The following is a 20,005-nucleotide window of genomic DNA, read 5'->3' on the forward strand; positions in this document are numbered from 1 at the left end:
TGCACCTCAACCAAAAACATTTGGGAACTATCAACAAGTTTCAAGATCGTCTAAAACAGCCCAGACAAAATTATTGTCAACCCTTACATGGGGTGACATGTGGACATTTCATTTCAAGCAGACAAGCACGAAAAAGACAAAAAAAAATAACCCCAAGCATGGTTAAAGTAAAGGCTTAAATAACCTCTGTCCCTGTGCTGACAGTTAAATTATCAGGAAGTATAAAGTCAACGAGTCCACAGCCACCTCAGCTAGAAATAAAAACAAAAAACTGTCCACAGGCTGAACAGAGGGAAACCTTCAAAACAAGATTCTCTAAGATTACAGTAATCCTGAGGAATTATAGAGAATGGACACATAAAGGAGCTCGACACCTCAAAAAGCATGCAGGGTTTTTTTCTGTTTTTTGTACAGATGTAACAAATGACATCCTTTTTTGATATGACATATCTTAGGATAACATAAAGACCCAGGGATTTATTTAAACTCAAAGCCTGCATCTAATAGCGCCAAAGAATAAAGAAAACAGCGGACCATTCTAACATGGGCCCTGATTTTAATCCATCTGAACGAACTGCAGGAAATGTTGTGGATTTCCTCTGCAGCTCACTCTCCTGAGTGTGTGTGTGTGTGTGTGTGTGTTTGTTTCGGGTTGTTGGATAAAAGATATGTTGTTGTTATTCTCGCTGAAGCGTGTTTCATCTGCGTAACTATTATCTAATTCCTGAAGCCGCTGTCCTGCCCCAGTCAAAGTTCAGTTTCACTTTGAGGAATGCGGCGTCCGACTAGTTGCCGTGTATGTCTGAACATGCGTAGTTATTGCCCCGCACAATATTTGCGGAGTGGAAAGTTGCAGTGTCATGTTGGTGTATATTCCTCCTCCCCCAACACCAGCACCACCACCAACACTACAGCCTTGGACGTCGGCCCTCAGCGACTCAGAGCACCGACGAAGTTCACAAGTGCACATTTGTCCCTTTGACGTGGAGGACGAGATATCAGCGGGTTTCCTGGTAGGACGGAGAGATCCGTGCAGAGAAACACCGGCGAACACTTATCGTGCTGATTAGGCAAGTCTTGCGTAACTTGTTTGAGTTGGCTTCTGTGTGAATGAGCCCCGTTCTCTTGCGACGAGGAGTTTTAGCGGCTGCCGACCAGGTGTTTTTGTAGGTAAGTGAATCTGCAGCTGTTAGAGAATAAAACCAGCGCGGACGCGCCCTTCGGTTGGGGGGAGAGGAAAGGGGGGTCGCTGTGACGTGTTTAAAGTCGGTTCTCGTGAGTTTGTGATCCTCCAGCAGCACTCGTGACATCACTATTCCGACATTAGCAACGTTCACGGACAGGCTGATCCCTCGGCTCGGGTAGTTTGTACGGTTCTTGTTGAGCAGTGGAGTTTATTTCCTCTCCTGGTGCGCAGACTCTTAAAGGGGAATTGAAACGTTTGCTCTTTGTCGCCTTTGCATGCGGAGCGCTGAATGCTGCTGCTGCTGTGCTTTTTATTTGTTTTTGGTTTTGCAGATAAAATCAAATATATTTTGACTAAATTTCAAAATTCAAATGGAATCCGGTGGAATTTTGTTTAGGCGGTTTGATTTAAAAAAGTTGTTTATTGTTCAGGATCAGTCAAACGTAGGGACATTTACTTGATATTAGTTCATTAGTTCTCTAAATCATTCTTTTGACGCAAGAAAATGTTAAAGCGGTCTCTATTGCTGTGCTTCTGCATTTTAAACGCAGATCCGGTGTACGTTTTCTTGATTAGTTTATTCAGAAAAAGCTAACAGTCCCCAGACCAGTTTTAAATCGTATAAAAAAATAAAAATGTTGTCGACCTTTAAAAAGGAAATTCCATAAAATGAATAAAAGTGGATACAACCTTTAAAGAAATAACTGTAGTTCAATTTCCCGTTGAGTAATTAATTGAATAAGGGAATGATAAATGCAAGTTTGTTGATTAATTTGCGAATCAGCGTAATTTTATAATATTAAGAAGAAGAAGAAGAAGAAGAAGGGGGGGAAAGGATACACAAGTCCCAAAAGAGCATGCTTTTTAGGATAACAAGCTATTTTCCTACACTTTCCACAACAGGCTTGATGTGTATTTATTGTTTCTGTCTCTGGTTGAATGGCACACACAAATAAACTGTAGCTCTTTTTCAAATATTTTAGGCTGTGTAGCACTTGGCCAGGGTTTCTGTTTATTGAACGTCCTTACAAGAAGCTTGGGAACTACTTATTTCCTAAATTTCACCAACTCCAGGGTGTCAACTGTTTTTCCTCTAAAGGGAGGGAATGTGATCAGTGCTTTCTGTTCGCCAGCAAGATTACACAAAATATCTTAGGCTGAATGTCATGACACTCGCTAAAGCGTGGGAGTGCGAGCAAAGGGAGAACCTGTTCAGTTTAGCTGGAGATCTGCATCCCTCTCAAATGTGAGAAATGAGGCACTGGTGTTGTCTGATTTTCTAAATTATGTCCATTAGACTCTTTAATAGGTCAAATACACATTAACACAGATATCTAATCCACCAATCAAATGCCAGAAGCTTGGTGCGTTCAGGCATCTAGACATGGTCAAAATGAAGTTTAAAGCGAGCATCAGATTGGGGGCGAAAAAGGTGATTTAAGTGACGTTGAACGTGGTGTGGTTATTGGTGGAGATAGGTTGGTCTGAGTATTTCAAAAACTCCTGATCTGCTGAGATTTTCCACTCAACCATCTTTAGGTTTTTCACAGAATGGTCAGAAAAAATGATGATGTCCAGTGAGCGTGAGTTTTCTCGGTGAAAATGCCTTGTTGATTCAAGAGGACAGAGGAGAATGGCCAGACTACTTCGAACTGATAGGAAAGCAACAGTAACTCAAATAAAAATAACATAGCAACTGTGTAGAGGTGTTATCTTATCCAGAGAGAGAGAGAGTACACATTAAATGAATGATCACATCTGGAAATAGGCCTACTTCCTTTGGTTTAGGTGAGGGTGCTCTGTGCAGAAAGCAGGATACATGGCATTCACTTCCTTGGACAGTTACCTGCGCTGTTCACACATAGGTGCAATTGGACATCGCACGGACATTGGTTAGACTTTGTATTATCACATGCACTGGTCTACAAAATTCAAGCTTGCACAGCGGAACATGCTTACGAGTGTTTGTTTTTTTTTTTTCTTCCTTGTTGGGCTGCTATGGCTGAGTTAACAGATGTTGCAATTCTTTAAAACACTACAATCATCCCGTGGCATTCAACTCCAGTCTTCCTCTTTTTTTCCTTTAATTTTTTTTCAGAAAATGTGCTTTTGTCATCACCAACATTTGACTCGAGAAAAGTCAATGGTGACACGAAAGATGACACAGCAGAGGCGCTTTTGTCACTACTGTTACAAAACATTTCAAAGGATGTGCACTCATTACAGCTCAGCAGTTTAGGACGATATTTATTTCAGTTTTAATCTGTTTAAAAAGGTAGTTTTGAAATAAGTAATTCAATAACATTTCTCAACAGGAAATTTGCCATAAGTGCTGACTGCACCAGTTACTCTACTGTTCTGGATGTACGGAAGCAATCTGTAAATGGTTAACTGTCTGCCCCATTTGTTTCTTCTCAGAAATTTTCCACTAAGAATGGCGTGTGATTTATGAAAAGCAAACTCATCAGTGGCTTCAATGCTTCTCTTTGTTTTTAGTGTCAAAAGTATGATATCATCTGACAAATTCCACAGAACTGCTTTTAAAGAAAAAGGAAGAAAGAAACTCCTTAAATCAAATTGAGGTATTTGATGACTAAATGCAACTAAACCAAACTGCACTCCAACCTGCGGTGCTACCGGTGAGGACCTTGGTCAAACAGAACCTTCATATCTAGCTAGAATCAATAAACTGGTCAGACCAAGTGTCATATCAGCGTTACTGTTTTACTCCCTCCTCGAGTGGACTTCTCCCTCTTATCCTTTTTTTCCATCATTTTACTGTCGTCAGTGTTTCTCTCTTACCCAAGGTGTGCTTCCCTGAAAATCTCATTTTTTTCTGCCCTACCCCCCTTTGTCTGACGCATTGGGTCATATGACCAGCAAGCAGGCTGACTAACTGTAGGCTGAGATGTGAGGTAGCTGGTGGCTGAGTAGATTTAATTGTGCAGCTCTGCAAATCCCCTTATCTCTAAACCACCTTTTGCTTTGACTTAAAAAAAAAATCTTCCAAAATGTGTGTGGCAATACTATTTTAATCATGCATGCGTGTTGCCAAAAAGCTGCAAATGGTGACATTTTGCATTTAATAGTCAAAAGGATCTTGCATGGTTTAGCCTTCAGCTGGGCCTTGATTTGTCCGCTTTAATGCTTACATGTTTAATGATTCCAAGGGTTCTCACACAGACAAATGCACTATATCTACCAGGCAAGATAACAAAAGTCCTTTCTTCATCTCCACCTCATGAGCTGATTTGTTTTGCTTCAAGCTGGAGCAGCAGCAACTGACGCTGGCATGCAGGAGATTTTACTGTTTGCTTGACAAGTAGCTGATCAAGGTGTGCTGTTCTGCATAAAGACGCGTGCTACAAAATAATTGTTTTTGTCTTTTATTTACTTGCATTTTTTTCATAATTTGACAGCTTAATGCATTAATTCTTCTAATTATCTTTAAACCTGTTACAGAAAACCTTTTGCATATCTCTTACATAAGAGGTAAATAAGTGTGTAAGTTGAGAGGACACCCCTGTAGCAAAAACAAAACTTTGGGCAAACAAATTGGCCTCCAGACAAATGGCAGTCACTCACACTTCCACCATTGCTTGGTCTTTAGTGTCAGTGATTTCAGTGAGGCAAATGCCTGATGTTGGAGCTTACTGACCAGACCTCGTCCAAGTTTCTGATTTTAGATTAATTCTGATAGGGTATGGCCACACCTAAGGCTTTTTCGCTATCTATTTGATAGGTTTATTTTGGTTTGTCAGGCTAATCAAAAAGATAGCGAACTTAAACATTACAACTTAAACATTTAAATCGCATATTGAGAGTTCCAGTGAAAGATGCGAAATACAAGTTCGATTTTTTGAGCCTCTCAAACAGGGAGCTATGTGTAAAAATGAACTATTCCTGAATAGTTAATGCAAAATCTTTGGTGAACGTCTTGAATTAAAGTCATATATCTGCACTTCAATCGAAGCTTAATGGTTTGATTTTAAGTTCACTTAAATAGTGGATAAAAAATACAAAACAAAATAAAATAAGCGTCATTCTCCGAACATGTATAAACCAATCTGGCAGGTCAGTATTATGCTAAAATAGCAAGATATACCACATACATCAAAATATGCAAGTTAAAAATTAGCATGTGCCCGATGACTCATTTGGATAGATCAAAGTTGCTTTTTTTCTTTTAATAGCTATATTTAATTATTATCTTCAGGTAGCATGATAAAAATCTATATATACTATAGGGGAAGCTGCATGTTTACTGGTGGTTCTAAACTGGTCATGGGTGTACCCCACCTCCTGCCCTGTGACAACAGTTTTAAAAAAAAAAAAGTTTAAGGACAATGATAACAATAGCTTGAAAGTCATTATCAGGTTGTGTAATTTCACTTCTCTTAAATATCAGTCCTAACAAATATTGTCCTAACAAATCTGTATTTAGCCAGATGTCACTCTGAGGATAAAATATTACATATAGTCATATGGAAGCCAAAAATTAAATAAAGCAATAGAAATTAAATAACACAAAAACAAAAAAGTACAAGGATAACTGGTTTATATGCAGACTGTTAACCTGCAGTTATGAAAATCTTAGAAGAAATCACAAACACAGTGATTATTTCCTCGGCTGAAAGCTGTGTCATAAAGCAGTTCGTCACAACACGTTTTTTTCGGATTCATTTGTAAGGAAGTGAAACCCACAGTGTGTCACAGTAACACACCCACATACGCATATGAAAAAAAATGCCATATCCGGAGATCTTGATTATATTTGCTTCTTTTTAAATCACTGAAAAACTCTCAGCTTTCCTAACACCCTCTCTCTCTGTTTTACCCTCTTCTCTCCAGGATAAGCTTCACATGAGTTGAAGAAGAATCCCTGCTATGATGCAACTGATTGCAGTTGCACACATGTGCCAACCACTTCCTTTTTTCATGTAAAAACGCTAAATGGCAGAAGACGTTGGAAAACGTCAGAATGGACTACTTTGAAAAACCTGAATTCTTTCAAATCCGGACCAAAAGTAATTTCATGATCGTTACTTTTGCTTTGGGAACTGTGTGACACAAATATTGTCAGTCATGTCAGATAGGGCAGGATACGTGGCTGAGCGAGCCGTATGTGGTTCACCGTCAGTTTACAAATATGGTTCCTTGCTGTATTTCTGCAGAGAAACGCATGACTTGAGCTTAATTTTTGCAGCATCTGGACATCTTACTTCGCCTGCTGGCTGTAGCAGTGATCACCGATGTAATCTACTATTACGCAGGGGGTTGTCGACATGCTAAAAGACTATTTTTGTGTTGAATGTTTTTTGGCAAAATGGAGGAACTGAGGATACTTGCACACTGTAGCCTTTACCTACTGATGAGTTGAAGACCAAAGGAACTTTCTCTGTTGAAAGTTTGAATCCAATGGGATAAGAACTAAAAACGTTTGACTGTAAAAGACTGTATCGCTGAAAAACTAGATCTGAAGTCCTTTCTCCCCATAATGCACTGCCCTAAAAAGAAGAAACGTCCAACATGCGACTCAGATTTCTCAGCTATTGTGGTTCCCTCTATCCGTGGGTCTGGGTATCTTGACTACACCGTCGAGAACCATGCTTCAAGGGCCCTGAAGGCCATGGATGAGTTCCGGCAGAACGAACTGCTGTGTGATCTGGTGCTGCATGTCACACACAAGGAGAGGACAGTCGACTTCAAGGTAATGGGTCGTGTTTGAAGTTTTAGAATCATAGTGTAGTTTGTGTTGTTGGGCTATTTTTTATGACAATTTAAATTTAATACAAAGGTCAGCATTTAAAAAGTGCTGCTGAAAAACAACACGCAATGACAGCAAGTTTTTCCATTTACATTTTAGAAACTTGCAAAGTGCACGCCAAATATAATAAAAGGCCCTCGGACAAGTTAAATATATAAGTGAATAATTATTCAAAATGATTCATATTAATGATGCTATTAATGTGAACCCATTTTTTTAAAGCGTAAATAAATTAAAAAAACAATTTGCAAATCTTATAAACCGCATTTTACTCACAATAGAACGCAGAAAACATCAAATGCTCAAACTGAGTAATTGGACCATTTGTAAGACGGTATTTTGAATTCGATGGCAGCAACATGTCTCAGGCATGGGCCGGTTTACCACAGTGTAGCATCACCTCTTCTTTTAACAACACTTATTAAGCCTCTGTGAGCTGAGGAGATCAGCTGCTGAACCTTTGGGAGATACGTTGTCCCATTCTTGTCTGATATAGATTCTACCTGCTCGTCAGTCTTGGGTCGTCTTTGTCATATTATCTCATTTCATGATGCTCCAAATGTTTTCAGCTGGTAAAAGGTTTTCAGTGCAGGCAGACCAGTGTAGCACCCAGACTCTTCTACTATGAAGCCATGCAGTTGGAATAGATTCGATATGCAATTTCGCGTTGTCTCGCTGAAATATGCAAGCCCTTCCTAAAAAAGACGTCATCAGAATGGGAGCATATGTAACCTCTATACATCTTCCAGCATTGATGGTCCCTTGCCAGATGTTTGATCTGGCTATTTCACAGGCACTAATGCACCCTGATATCATCAGAGATCCATTAAAATGAGCTTTGGTCAAACTGGATGTGTGTGGATCATGTTCACATATGGCGCCTTTGCACCATTTGTGGATGGGACAGTGAACACAATTCACATCCAACCCCCACCCCCAATACAAGAAGGTGTGGTACCGCCTCTCTGTTTAAAAATTGTGAGTCTCTGTTCCTATGAGTATTACCCAGTAGGCAGGGGAGGAGACATGCCCAGCTCTACCTGCTTCTCAGTCCTCCAAATGTCGTTCTTACTTCCTTTGAAAGCATCCTTGCCAGGGTGGCCCTCTGGTCAAGCCCTCTACCTTCAGCCATACCTGTTATCAGCAGCTCTCCTCTAAATCCATGCACTTCTTAGCCCAGTTAGTTAACATTTAGTGGTCTGGAAAAGTAGGCCCCAAGGATCTGTTAATTTTTAAGGCTAGAGTAACTTGTAAGAACCCCTTAAGCGATCTTATAATAATACACAGGTTTTAACCTTTACTTTTTCACAAGGGATTAAAAAGGAAATGTCCACAATTTAGACTTTTTTAATGCAGGATATTTAATTTACGCAATTTAGCAGTAGCAAAGCAAAAGCCAAATTAAATAAATTATACTTAATAATAATTACTTAAGTGATTTAATTAACAACGTTAATTGCATGTTTGACTTTATAATATAACACGGAAAAAATGAGAAGAGGAAAAGCCAAGAAATATAAAACCAATTCATGAGTCCAGAGTGTTCGGGCAGTGGTTGCTCCTCTGGCATTTCTTGCTGTAATTTCTAACTGTGGACTCCCAGGTCCAGATGTTTACTGCCTATCACAAAGAAACTAGAGCAAGAACAGCTTTGAATGTTCCTAGGAGCCCTCTTTTATCCTCTTTTGCTCTTTTTGGTGTCCACAATCTCCTTATTTTAAGTCACACCCTATTGTTTCTCACTCTCTCTGGGACATTTCACATACAAGATTTAAGGCCAAATTCAAACATCAAAACCACTCCATCACAATGGTTTCTTCTTTTCTATGTTGTACTTCAACGTGACCTATCATTAACTCCATCACGAATGAATATTCAGTCACATATGAATATACTTTCCTTCAAGTCTCATGCAGTTTATGCTATTTTACTTCAGTGGGATTTATCATTAGCTCAGTCACTGGAGACACTAATCTGCCAAGGTCGAAGCTGAATCACACTCACACACACAAAATCCACACATTAGAACAATTGTCATTACTCTAACTACGTTTCATTTTCAGCCTTTTGTTCTCCCAGCTCCAACTTTTTTTTTGTTGCTGCCGTCTAATTCAAAATGAGCTCATAATTTTTCTTGGATCGCTTGTCATTCAGTTGTTGAGCACATTTCCAGTGTTTCATTATCATCACAACCTTTTTCTTTCAGGTTCACAAAGTTGTGCTGGCCTCCTGTAGCTCCTACTTCAGAGCCATGTTTACCAGCAGCTTCAAGGAGTGTCACGCTTCGGAGGTCACCCTGCGTGATGTCTGCCCTGAGGTGGTCGGGAGACTTATTGACTTTGCCTACACCTCTCACATAACAGTGGGAGAAAAGTGTGTATTGCATGTGCTTTTGGCTGCTATGAGGTAAACATATTTTAGACCCAGACCACTGTGTTAAGTCATATTTTGAGGTGAAGACTATAATGCTCCTCTGCTTCTTTTACATCCTGCAAGGTGTCAGATTGAGGATGTGGCAAAGGCATGCTGCGATTATCTGATTAAACACCTAGAGCCAGCTAACGTCATTGGCATCTCCCGCTTCGCTGAGGAGATCGGTTGCACAGAACTGCATCAACAGAGTCGGGAGTACATCAATACACACTTCAGTGAGGTAACAGCACATGCAACAGCTTGGACGTGCAGTTATTATTATGAGAACGGTGTCTTTTATGTCAAATTATTCTCACGTAGCTAAAAAGAAGTTGAGCATTAAAAATGCTGAAGTGCAGTACTCATGGTTGTCTCAGGTTACTCTTATACACAACTGCACCCATGTGGCGGTTTATATGGTATCAGTGGAAGTGAACTTTGAAGATTAGAACCTGATTGTTGCCACCGTTGTTGGGGGCGGAACCTTTGTTTTTAAAAATTAGACTAGGGGAACGTCGCCTGATCTAGCAACATCACCAAAATGCGTGTCTGGGAATGGATAGGAGCAGAGGGCCTATTTGCACTTAGGCAAATAGATCCACTTCTGTACTTATCAGCTGAGCCTATATCTGAGCTGGGTGCAACAGCCATACTTGGGTGCATTAAAATGCCCCTCTTAACATCTATTTTCTCTCAGAGAGACATCTGAACAAAACCTTGTGAAACGGCACCTTTCCTATCTGTGAGCACTGGCATAGCAGGCCAAACTCCACCCAAGGGTGGAGAGCATGCGAACAAGTCCAATCTGGCAGCTAGCTAACTAGCTTTAGCTAGTTCAGCCAACTCAGTGGGGATGATTTTGTTAAGGCAAAGCACAAGAACTGAGAGATAACTATGGTGACAGGTGGATATATGTGGACATGTCTTAAGTATCTTCAGGCAGGCATGGGGCAGTCTTATCCCACAGAATCATCACTGTGTTTTACTTGTCCCCACATAATTATGCACAGTTTAGAGACCCACCTCACTGGCTCGTGTTCTGTTTTGTTTCTGAGCGCTTTACATAACCGAAGAACTTTGACTCAGTGTCAGAGTTTAATGCTTACCCAAAACCGAGCTGAATCGAGAACAAATCGAGCCACCCTGTCACTACCAAGCCTTTTATGTTCTTTTTGGCAATACTTATTCTGACTTCTCCTGTTGCCTTTTGGAATGGAATCTAACTTTTTAGTTTCTCCCGCTGCCGCATACCTGTCGACTCACATCAATGGAAGTAATTCTTAAAGTTGAAAAGTAAACTGAATAAAATCCAAATGCTGCATCTGTCTTGAAGGTGACCAAAGAAGAGGAATTCTTCAGTCTTACTCACTGCCAGCTGCTGGAGCTCATCAGTCAGGACAGTCTCAAGGTGCTCTGTGAGTCTGAGGTGTGTGACCTTAAAATAAAAATCTGAAATCTGATTGAGAGCCATACAACAGGCATTTCATTCACAAATGGTATTCATTCAAAAATATACTTAAATGATTCTCCTGTTAGATTCTCTATTAGACATAAATAACAATTTGTGCATTAATATATTTGAATAAAATCCACATCAGGTGTATAAAGCCTGCACAGACTGGGTACGCTGGGATATGGAGAGCAGAGCCCCCTATTTGCATGCCCTCTTGAATGCCGTTCACATCTATGCGTTGCCACCTAAGTTCCTGAAGAATCAGCTGCTGTCCTGTCCCATCCTCAGCAAGGTAAACCACAGCTGCACTTATAAAAACTAGTATGCTATTTTGGTATCAAAGTGTAAAAAAAAAAAAAAAGCCATATGACCCATTTTTTTCCCATATATTTTTTTATTTTGTGTCCTATCTTAATTTTAGGCTAATTCCTGTAAGGACTTCCTGTCCAAAATCTTCCAGGATATGACCCTGAGGAAGCTTCCTCCTGCTCCTAATCGGGGAACTCAGTTTATCTACGTGGCCGGCGGGTAGTTATCAAACACTGTGTATGCTCAGCAAACGTGTGACTGGCTGCAGCAAATATTTTGAGGTTCTGATTGTCATATATTAATCATTATTATCAGACAATACACTATCGTGGTAATGAGCTCAGGCTGTGTTTTATCAAGAATTCAGAAAGTGGCTCAGTCTGCCATCTGGTGACTGCAGAGCAGGTTACAGAGTCTGTCTTCCTTGCAGAGTAGCCCTGCTTTCTGGGCTCCTATCCATCATAGAAAAATCTGTTTTTCGACTTGGTGTTATCATAAGAGAAATCATCCTGTCTGCGTAAACTTCTAACTGATGATTGAGCTGTATTGACTTTTTTAATGAGCATGTTGTTCTGTTTTCATAGACCTGTTTTATGGGATGATGCTGTTGTGGAAACACAGACACAATCATAGCAATCAGTGCGTATTGACATAAGGAAGAGCAGATAATGACTGGAGTATTATTTTCACATTTCCTACTGATTAAGACTAAATTTTGAGACCAGCTTTGCATGCATACATGAATCACCATATTATGTCTTTGGTATTTGTGCCTCTATATAACAAGATCCTTTATATCCTTTTTAACCTTTATACAAATAACAAACAAAGGATTCAAAGTTATGTCACAAGCTCTCATGAAAAGCTGTTTATTTACTCTGGACATTCATCTTAGTAACTAGCCAGTCACTACTTTCTTTTGTCTGTTCAGATACCGGCAGCATTCTCTGGCATCCATGGAGGCCTACGATCCAAGGAGGAATATGTGGATAAAACTGGCTGACATGGGGACGCCATGCAGTGGTCTGGGAGCCTGCGCACTGTTTGGACTGCTCTACACTGTATGTTGCATCAGTTATCATACGGTCAATGAAATGAGCTTTAATTTGTGAACAACACACAGAGATCAGATACAATGCAGTAAACTCAGAGTTACTCTTGCTGGACTCTTTATTCAGTACACCTGCTCAAGTCCACATAAATTAAAATATGTAATGAGCCAATCACATGTCAGCAGCTCAATGCAGTTATGGAGATAAACATGGTCAAAACCACCTAATGAAATTCATATCAAGCATCAAAAAAAGTGTACTTAATGAAGTGGCCAGTGAGTGCGATTTCTGGGTTGTTTTTCTTTTCACTTTTCTCAACATAAACTTTTAAAGTGTTCTTAAACGCAGGTTGGAGGCAGAAACCTGTCACTTCAAACCAACACAGAGTCCAACGCCCTGAGCTGCTACAACCCCATGACCAACCAGTGGAGCCAGCGAGCCTCCCTCAACATCCCCAGGAACCGGGTCGGGGTGGGCGTGGTGGATGGCTGCATCTATGCTGTCGGAGGCTCCCAGGGCTCGATACACCACAACACGGTGGAAAAGTGAGACATCTCTGTGCTGTTATTTGAGGATTTATGTCTTTAACTCGACACTCGAAGTAATTTGACTTCATTAAAGTTGTGTTTAATAAGCTGAATGTGGAAGCACAGATTTTCTTTTTAAGATGCAGATTTTTAGAAGCGCAGTTACCTCGGCGCACGTATGGGGACTGCCACCAGAGAGATTAAATGAATGGCTGCTATTCAAGCTAAAGAGCAGTCAAGAATTTGCTGGTATTCCTCTTAGCCTAATTAGACATCATAACATCAAAAACATGAGGTCTTTCAAAACATGTACAGACAAACTTCTTAGGAATGTAGATCTGGTTGCGTATACTTTACCTCTCGTTGCTGCGAGAAGGCAATATAATGCTTTCATGTAGGTTAGATTACTAACAGAAAGTCTCGAGAATGGCACTTTCTATTGATATTATTAGCTTTCTACTTCAAATGTGACCTTAAACACTTTTTTTTTAATAGATTGAAACGTAAAAATGTCTTAAAGATGCTAGTCAGCAGAGAATTATTAGAGCTCATCAGAAACCAGTTGGAAATCTTCTGAGAAGCTGCTAAATATAATGAAAGCTGATAAAAGTATTGAGATGAAAACTGAAAGTGTAACACATCAAAGGAGACGAGAGCATTTATAGTAATCAGTGTTGGCAGTAACGGCTCTTCTCCCGAGGATGCTTCCCAAACGAATGCAAGCAACATGCCGGAGACTCGGCGGGGAGTCGTACCTCCTTGCTCCTAATTTGCCGCTGTTGCGCACCTCGCTGTAGATGCAGAAATTTTAGTGATCATAGTGCAGGGCCAATGTCACAATGTCAGAGCGAAGAGCGACTTGAATTTAGTGCTGCTTTTTTCAAAGGCGTGTTCTGAACATTAAAGGACAGGTGATGCAATATAAGCCACACTCCTATCAGCAGTTTTCAGCTGGAATACGACCAGTGCCAGCAACTGTGCCAACACGCTTTTAATCATTAACCAGTCAGAGTACAAGAAGTCCCGTCTGCTCATGTTGATTGTTTCTTGTTGTCATGCCTTCCATTATTTGCCTATGCAAAGAGTCCTGTGGGTTGTTATGCAAGAAATGTATAGAAATACATATATTATTTCTGCTGAGAGCTAGACATGAAGATTGATATAGCTCTTGCATCTTGTTGGTAAATTACTTTAGAGGTGCTGGTAGGCAGGGTTTTTGCTTTTTTTTTCCCCATCCTTGGATTGAGCAGCTGTTTCCTCCTGCTGCCACTCTTTATCCCAAACTGTTTTTATATTAATTCAGCCGGTTTTCTCCAAGGACACGACTGGACTTTCTTGTCTCTCTGTACGCTCACTGGTGTTGTGATAGCTTTGGCTTCAAGTACAGCTTCTTCATAGTTGCCAAACATGGTTGCCAGCTTAACCTAATCCACTTAAAGTTGACTGCTCGTGTAGACCGAGAGGGTTGCCGTGCGCAGCCGCTTCGCACCGAATCGGTTTAAAGTTTGCGGCGCTGATACATTCATTTAATTATGTCAATTCACTAATATGTAATATCATTAGGAGTTGTCAACAGATTATCATTGCACTAAGTGCTCTGCACAAATGCTGTTTGGTTTGCAGGTGGGATCCCGAGTCTAATCGCTGGACCTTTGTTTGTCCAATGTCGGTTGCTCGCCTGGGAGCCGGCGTGGCGGTGTGCGGGGGGGCCCTGTATGTAGTGGGGGGCTATGATGGACAGAACCGCTGGAACACAGCTGAGAAATATCAGCCTGACACTAACACCTGGCAACAGCTGGCTCCCATGAATACTATACGCAGCGGACTAGGTGAGTTTGTGGGCATTTCTGGCTCTTATGAGAAGCAGTGTTCACCATTTTCACGCTTATCTTTAGTACTCTCACATAGTCTTTACTTTTTCTGACCTTTGCCAAAATAAGGTTTCAGGCAGCTTAGTATAAAACAGGAAACAGAGGGGCAGCACTAACTTTGTGCTCTCCCAAGATAATAAAATCTGACCTACCAGCACCTCAAAAAGTCACTAAGTAACATGTTATTTTTCCACTGCACTTGCCTAACAAACAGCCCAATGTAAAACTGCAACCTGCTCTTTCTTCTTTCTTTTTTTACACGTCTGCCTTTGTACAGATTAAAATAATTCAGATTTCTGTTAAGATGACTGTAATCATGAGAGTTGTTTCAGTCTTCTCGTCTGATGTTCTCCAAGAAACTCTGTGCGGCATGTTTATGTTGCAAATTTCATTTTTTGTGTTGTTTGTGCTTGCAGGTTTGGTGTGTGTGAACTCTTACCTGTATGCTATAGGAGGCTATGATGGGCAGAGCCAGCTGGCCACTATGGAACGCTACAACATAGCCAGGAATACGTGGGAGCCGAGGGCCTCGATGCAGTACTCTCGCAGCGCACATGGAGTCACTGTCCACCAGGGACGCATCTTCGTCTTCGGTCAGTCGGGTTTCTAATGCTTGGTGTTAAGCACATTATACAACTTCATGAATCTGAAGTGCTGAGTGAAAAATGTTGCTCTTATCAGTGTCATTAATGTTTACAGGATAATATATCTGTAATAAACGCTTCCAAGATTTCTACTGAGTGTTGCAACACACACTTCTAAATACTGACTACTTAAGTAATTAAATCCCTCTCATTGACCGGTAGGCAGATCAGTAGATGCTGCTCTGTTACCCTAGAGTGAGCTGCACTCTGTTTTCTTCCTAATCTGGCTCATTGACTTAGTGTTATTTAATAAGATGAAGTTAAGCGTGGTTCCGATGCTTATAGTAAACTGATATGCAGCTGGCAAATTAAATATCACATTGGGAGGAACTCATAACTGCAATCTGTTTTTTTTTTTTTTTTTTTTAAGTTTTAAAAAAGAAAAGTTTTCTTTAAAAATTTGTTTTGTAAATTAGTTCTGAAATCGCAAATAAACCCCCTAAAGACAGAATAATTAATAATTATTTATTGATGCAAATGTTTGCTAATCATAATGTGTGTGTGTGTCCCACTTAGGAGGTTTTAACCAACACGGCTTTCTGTCCAGCGCTGAATGCTACTGTCCCGATAGAAATGAATGGACATGTGTCACAGACATGCCCGTTGGACGCAGCGGCATGGGCGTCGCTGTTACCATGGAGCCCTGTCCCGGGAGCCTGCCTGAGGAAGATGAAGAAGAGGGAGACGCGATGGGATGAGGATGGAATCTGTTGAAGTCTCAAGTGCTGAATACACTTCCAAGTGGTGCTGCTTTTCAACAGGGGGCTGTGCATTAAATGACAATATTTCCAAATAAAAACAGCTATCCCCCACCCGAACTGGTCTCGGTTGCACTGTGGAACACTGCAGATATTGACTATATGGGGACTTTAAAGAGGAAGGAATATATTTCTACCTCTGCTGGGGATCAAGTGATGCAGTCAGTATATGATAGCGGCCTTGCAATCAACAAGGTGCTACTGAATTAATTACTATTTAATTAAATATTGTTCTTCTTAACTTCTTTTTAACTCCTCAGTGTTTTGTTTAGAAGGCGAACTTATTTCTAGTTCCTCTCTACATTTGACTTCTTCATTTTGTGCCAATGTAGTTTCACCCAAAACTGCCTTTTTGTTTTTTAAAAATTTTTTTTTGCAATTAGTGCACTCTGTTTCTGAAAATAAATAAATCAAATGTGTAAATGACAAAAATAATCATTTGCATTTCCTCATTTGCCAATTTGTTTCACTTCTTGTGTTCTCATCGGGGAATCGTGCAGCTGCGGTAGGTAACAGCAGATGCACCACCACTAGATGGTGGAATAGGTCCAATAAAAACTGTGCACCGCAACAAAAATGTCTTCTCTGGATGGCCGTGCAAACGAACTCCTGTGACACTGACAGTTTAGATATGACAAAGGCTTTTTGGCTCTAAATCGACATACAGCCACCCACCCAGGACTAAGGTGTGCGAGCACAACCAGGAGTAATATCCCACTTTGATAAAGAGTATGTGTCCATGTTTTATGGCTCACAATAGTTAGAGCTAACCTGCAGAACCCTCACAAAGCCTTTATCCCAGCATTTCACAAGACAAGGCGCTGGAGTCTATACAGCATTAGTCATCGACCACAGACGTCACTTGCGTGTTTACCTATCTCTGCACTACTGTGCTCTATCTCCTCCATGGCTCACCTGCAATTATCCCAGCAGGTTACCAAAAAAAAAAAGACTATCCCAGACAGAGCTGTTATTCAAAAACAATAATCATGTTTTCTCATGAGATTTATGAAAAACCAACAAAGGGAAGAAATAAAATGTTCACATGTGTATTCTGTTGATTTCCTGAAATAACAAATGGACAGGTGATTATTGTTCTCATGTTTGTCTCCCTTTGAATGGACCTCAGATGTCAAACTCGCACGCGTTCATTATTGACAGAGCAACCTGTTGGGTAATGAACAGAGATGGAGTAGGGGCGGAGGGAAAGTGTTGCGCGTCCGGGCCTCAGATAGTGCGAGCGGAGACATATGAGGGGAGAAGAATGGCTCTTACTCACTACTTAAACCCTTGCACCACACCAAGTGAGTCACATGGCGAACGCATGACGTAGGAGCCTCATACACATTGGATACACACGTGTGTGTCCACACCACAAGCGCAATTCTTTTGCTTTATCTGTCACACACTCACATATGCGTGTGTGTGGACACTCATGCAAAACAAAGCTGGCTGTCTCTCATTCACAGGCTGTGGAAACAGATTTGCCTCAATGTGTTCATTGTCTCATGAGGGGAGGGGGAATAAAGAAAGAGATGTAGCACTGTACAGCAGGGAGATTTGTCTCCCATAGAGAGTCAGTGGAGGAAAATTAGTACGCACACAGATACAAGTCCGTCTTTTGCGCGCTCGCTGCACTAACGCCAAACAGTTGCACAACCCCAAGAGGAACTGCTAGGGGAGAGAATCTCGGTCTGATAAAACATGGGTGATGTGCTCACTGAAAAAGGCAGCTGCAAAGTGATAAGAACTGTAAAAACTGTTTTGCTCAATTATTATTTTGTCCTTCCCCACCACTAGCACCCATACCCAGAAAGAGCTGGTGAGCGGTGTCTTTATTATGCCAACAAAATCTACTTTGGCCATAAAAACATAGGTCCCAAGCCCTTTAAAAAAAAAAGGTCCAGAGTTAAGGAATTTAGCGTTGTGTTGAGAATGCAGATTCATTGTGAAGAACACCTGAACTGATCATCAGTCACTGCATAACATAGCTGGCAACTGCGCAGCATGCTGAAGGTCCGTGTTAGATTAAAGAGTCTACAGGAGCTTAGAAATGCTTCAAGTAATGTAACACAGAGCTGTTTTTTTTTTTTAAGTCTGTTCAGGGTGAAGGAAGCCTGAAGGGGCCGAAGCAGCCTGTTCCATCACTGAGTATTACAATAAGGCTTATCCTGTTGGATATGGCTTATTCGGCCTTATTCAGATCTGCACGCAGGCAGGAGGTAGAATCAAGGCTCTATAGGATCTGAAGAGGTGGGGGGCTTTAACGGCAGCGGGCCTGCTGCTAGATGTGTGTAGGTGTGACCTTGGGAAGTGATGACCTAATCAACATCCCTGCCTGCAAAGCTAATCTGTTACATTCTGAAGGATGCTCCTACGATGGAGCCATCCATGAAGGTGACATTGGTGAGCGGGCTGGTTGCGTGGAAGCGCACCTCTTAATGAGGCACGCGCAAACACATTCAAATGAGGACTACAAGTGCATGTGAGTGCTGTCCTCGTGCATGCAAACACTGCACGCATATTAGTCGTGCGAGAAAGATTCACGTAGACACACTCATAATGAAAGTTGTGATGTTAAAAACCATTCGGTTTACATCAGCTGATGGCCCAGATGCGTGCAGCAGGTGTTTTCAGCATGGTGGTGGTTAAAAGGTCACGCTGCTTTCTCTAATCTGACCCCAAATGCTGCAGATTTTCAGCTCTGAAACATGAAATCATCTAGTTCACTGCATTTTTTTTTTTACCTTTTTTGTCTTCATGAGAGGACTTTTTTATGGATGTGTTGCAGTTTTCCTTATTTTTTTTGGGGGGGGGCACCGCACCCAACCCCACCTCCAGCAGGTGTTTTGTTGTTGTTGCTGTTGGGCTTTTTTTTTCCAACCTGAGCTGCTGCAGACCTGGATTAAGTGTAAATTTAACAATGAGACCACCAGACATCCTCTGCATTGTCTGCATGAACAGCCTTGCCCTCTTCTCCGCGAAGCAGATGCCCTTAAGCAAGGCACGTCCTGCTGATGCAGTGGGGCTGATCAGTGAAGAACAACAACAGACTGACTGGCAAAGATGTTCGGACCGCTTGTGAACAAAATGAGTGGAAAGCTGAGCATATATACATATGTGCTGAGCCAATAACCCACTGCTTTTTGAGCAGTTGCACACTCTTGTTTTAAGACCACAAAGCAAACAGGTCTTTGAGTAGCACCAGCTGAGATTATTCTTCCACATTTACCATGCTGCGTGTTATTTTGCATTGTTTTTGTGCGCTGGCTTGATATGGGTGCACATGACCCCACAGCTACTATAGCTTCACCACCTGGATATTGAGCATCACCTGATGAAGATTAAAGAATCCACTGCATTCATGACATCTGCAGGTAAAATACCACATGATCAAACCATTAAAAGTGGGAAAACACCATTGTGTATGAGTATTTTCTGATAATCACATGAATTTATTTTTAAGAATTATTTTAACAGGATTAATTAGGTGGTTTCCAAACCAAAGTTGAGCTCATATGCTTTTCAAAAGCATTCTAGAATAACTTTAAAAAAATCTCATCAACGGGTGGTATATAGTTTTTCGGGATATATATGCATAGTGTTCAGTAAAGTGTTATAATAATTATATGCAGGTGGACTGCTGCTGTTGTTTTTCGTTAGTGATGGGAGCCTGCCTGTTGTGAGCATGTAGTGCGGCCGACTGGTCTGTGTGTTCCCTTCAACTGTGTTTCTCTCAGACTCGGAGGAAAGCATGATTGGACGGTTTCAAGCTCCCCTCTCGCTGAATTGATTCTACTATGGGTCCTCTAGAAACTCAGCGCCGAAACACAGGGGAGCTTGGCTCCGAGCAAGTCTTTGCGTTTACCTTTTATGACACTTTAAACAGTTCATTTTGAAAGGTTTAGACTTTATAATGTAGAGGTAATCATTTTTACCCAGGTCAAAACGTACGAACGTGCTCGCGACATCTGCTATCCTGAAAACGGACCTTTCCAGCTCCCCCCTGTACCCAAAGATGGTATA

General features: G+C 41.1%; 1 protein-coding gene across 2 annotated transcripts; it reads left to right on the forward strand.

The window, feature by feature from the left end:
• The first annotated feature begins 768 nt into the window (after positions 1 to 768).
• On the forward strand, positions 769 to 16,763 carry keap1a (kelch-like ECH-associated protein 1a). Of its 2 annotated transcripts, none has more exons than XM_084914963.1 (12): positions 769 to 1,170; positions 6,038 to 6,896; positions 9,160 to 9,359; positions 9,450 to 9,606; positions 10,699 to 10,791; positions 10,964 to 11,110; positions 11,240 to 11,346; positions 12,059 to 12,188; positions 12,528 to 12,724; positions 14,330 to 14,535; positions 14,994 to 15,170; positions 15,738 to 16,763. In XM_084914963.1, the coding sequence occupies exons 2-12, from the start codon at positions 6,684 to 6,686 to the stop codon at positions 15,917 to 15,919; spliced, it is 1,809 nt and encodes a 602-aa protein (XP_084771089.1). In that variant the 5' UTR covers positions 769 to 1,170; positions 6,038 to 6,683; the 3' UTR covers positions 15,920 to 16,763. The 2 variants fall into 2 exon arrangements, with proteins under 2 accessions (XP_084771089.1, XP_084771090.1); XM_084914964.1 differs by having other exon boundaries at positions 769 to 1,070.
• The last annotated feature ends 3,242 nt before the right edge of the window (positions 16,764 to 20,005 follow it).

The sequence above is a fragment of the Perissodus microlepis genome, chromosome 19 (assembly GCF_051167445.1).
Source record: "Perissodus microlepis isolate ML-2025 ecotype Zambia chromosome 19, ASM5116744v1, whole genome shotgun sequence".
Taxonomy (NCBI): Eukaryota; Metazoa; Chordata; class Actinopteri; order Cichliformes; family Cichlidae; genus Perissodus; species Perissodus microlepis.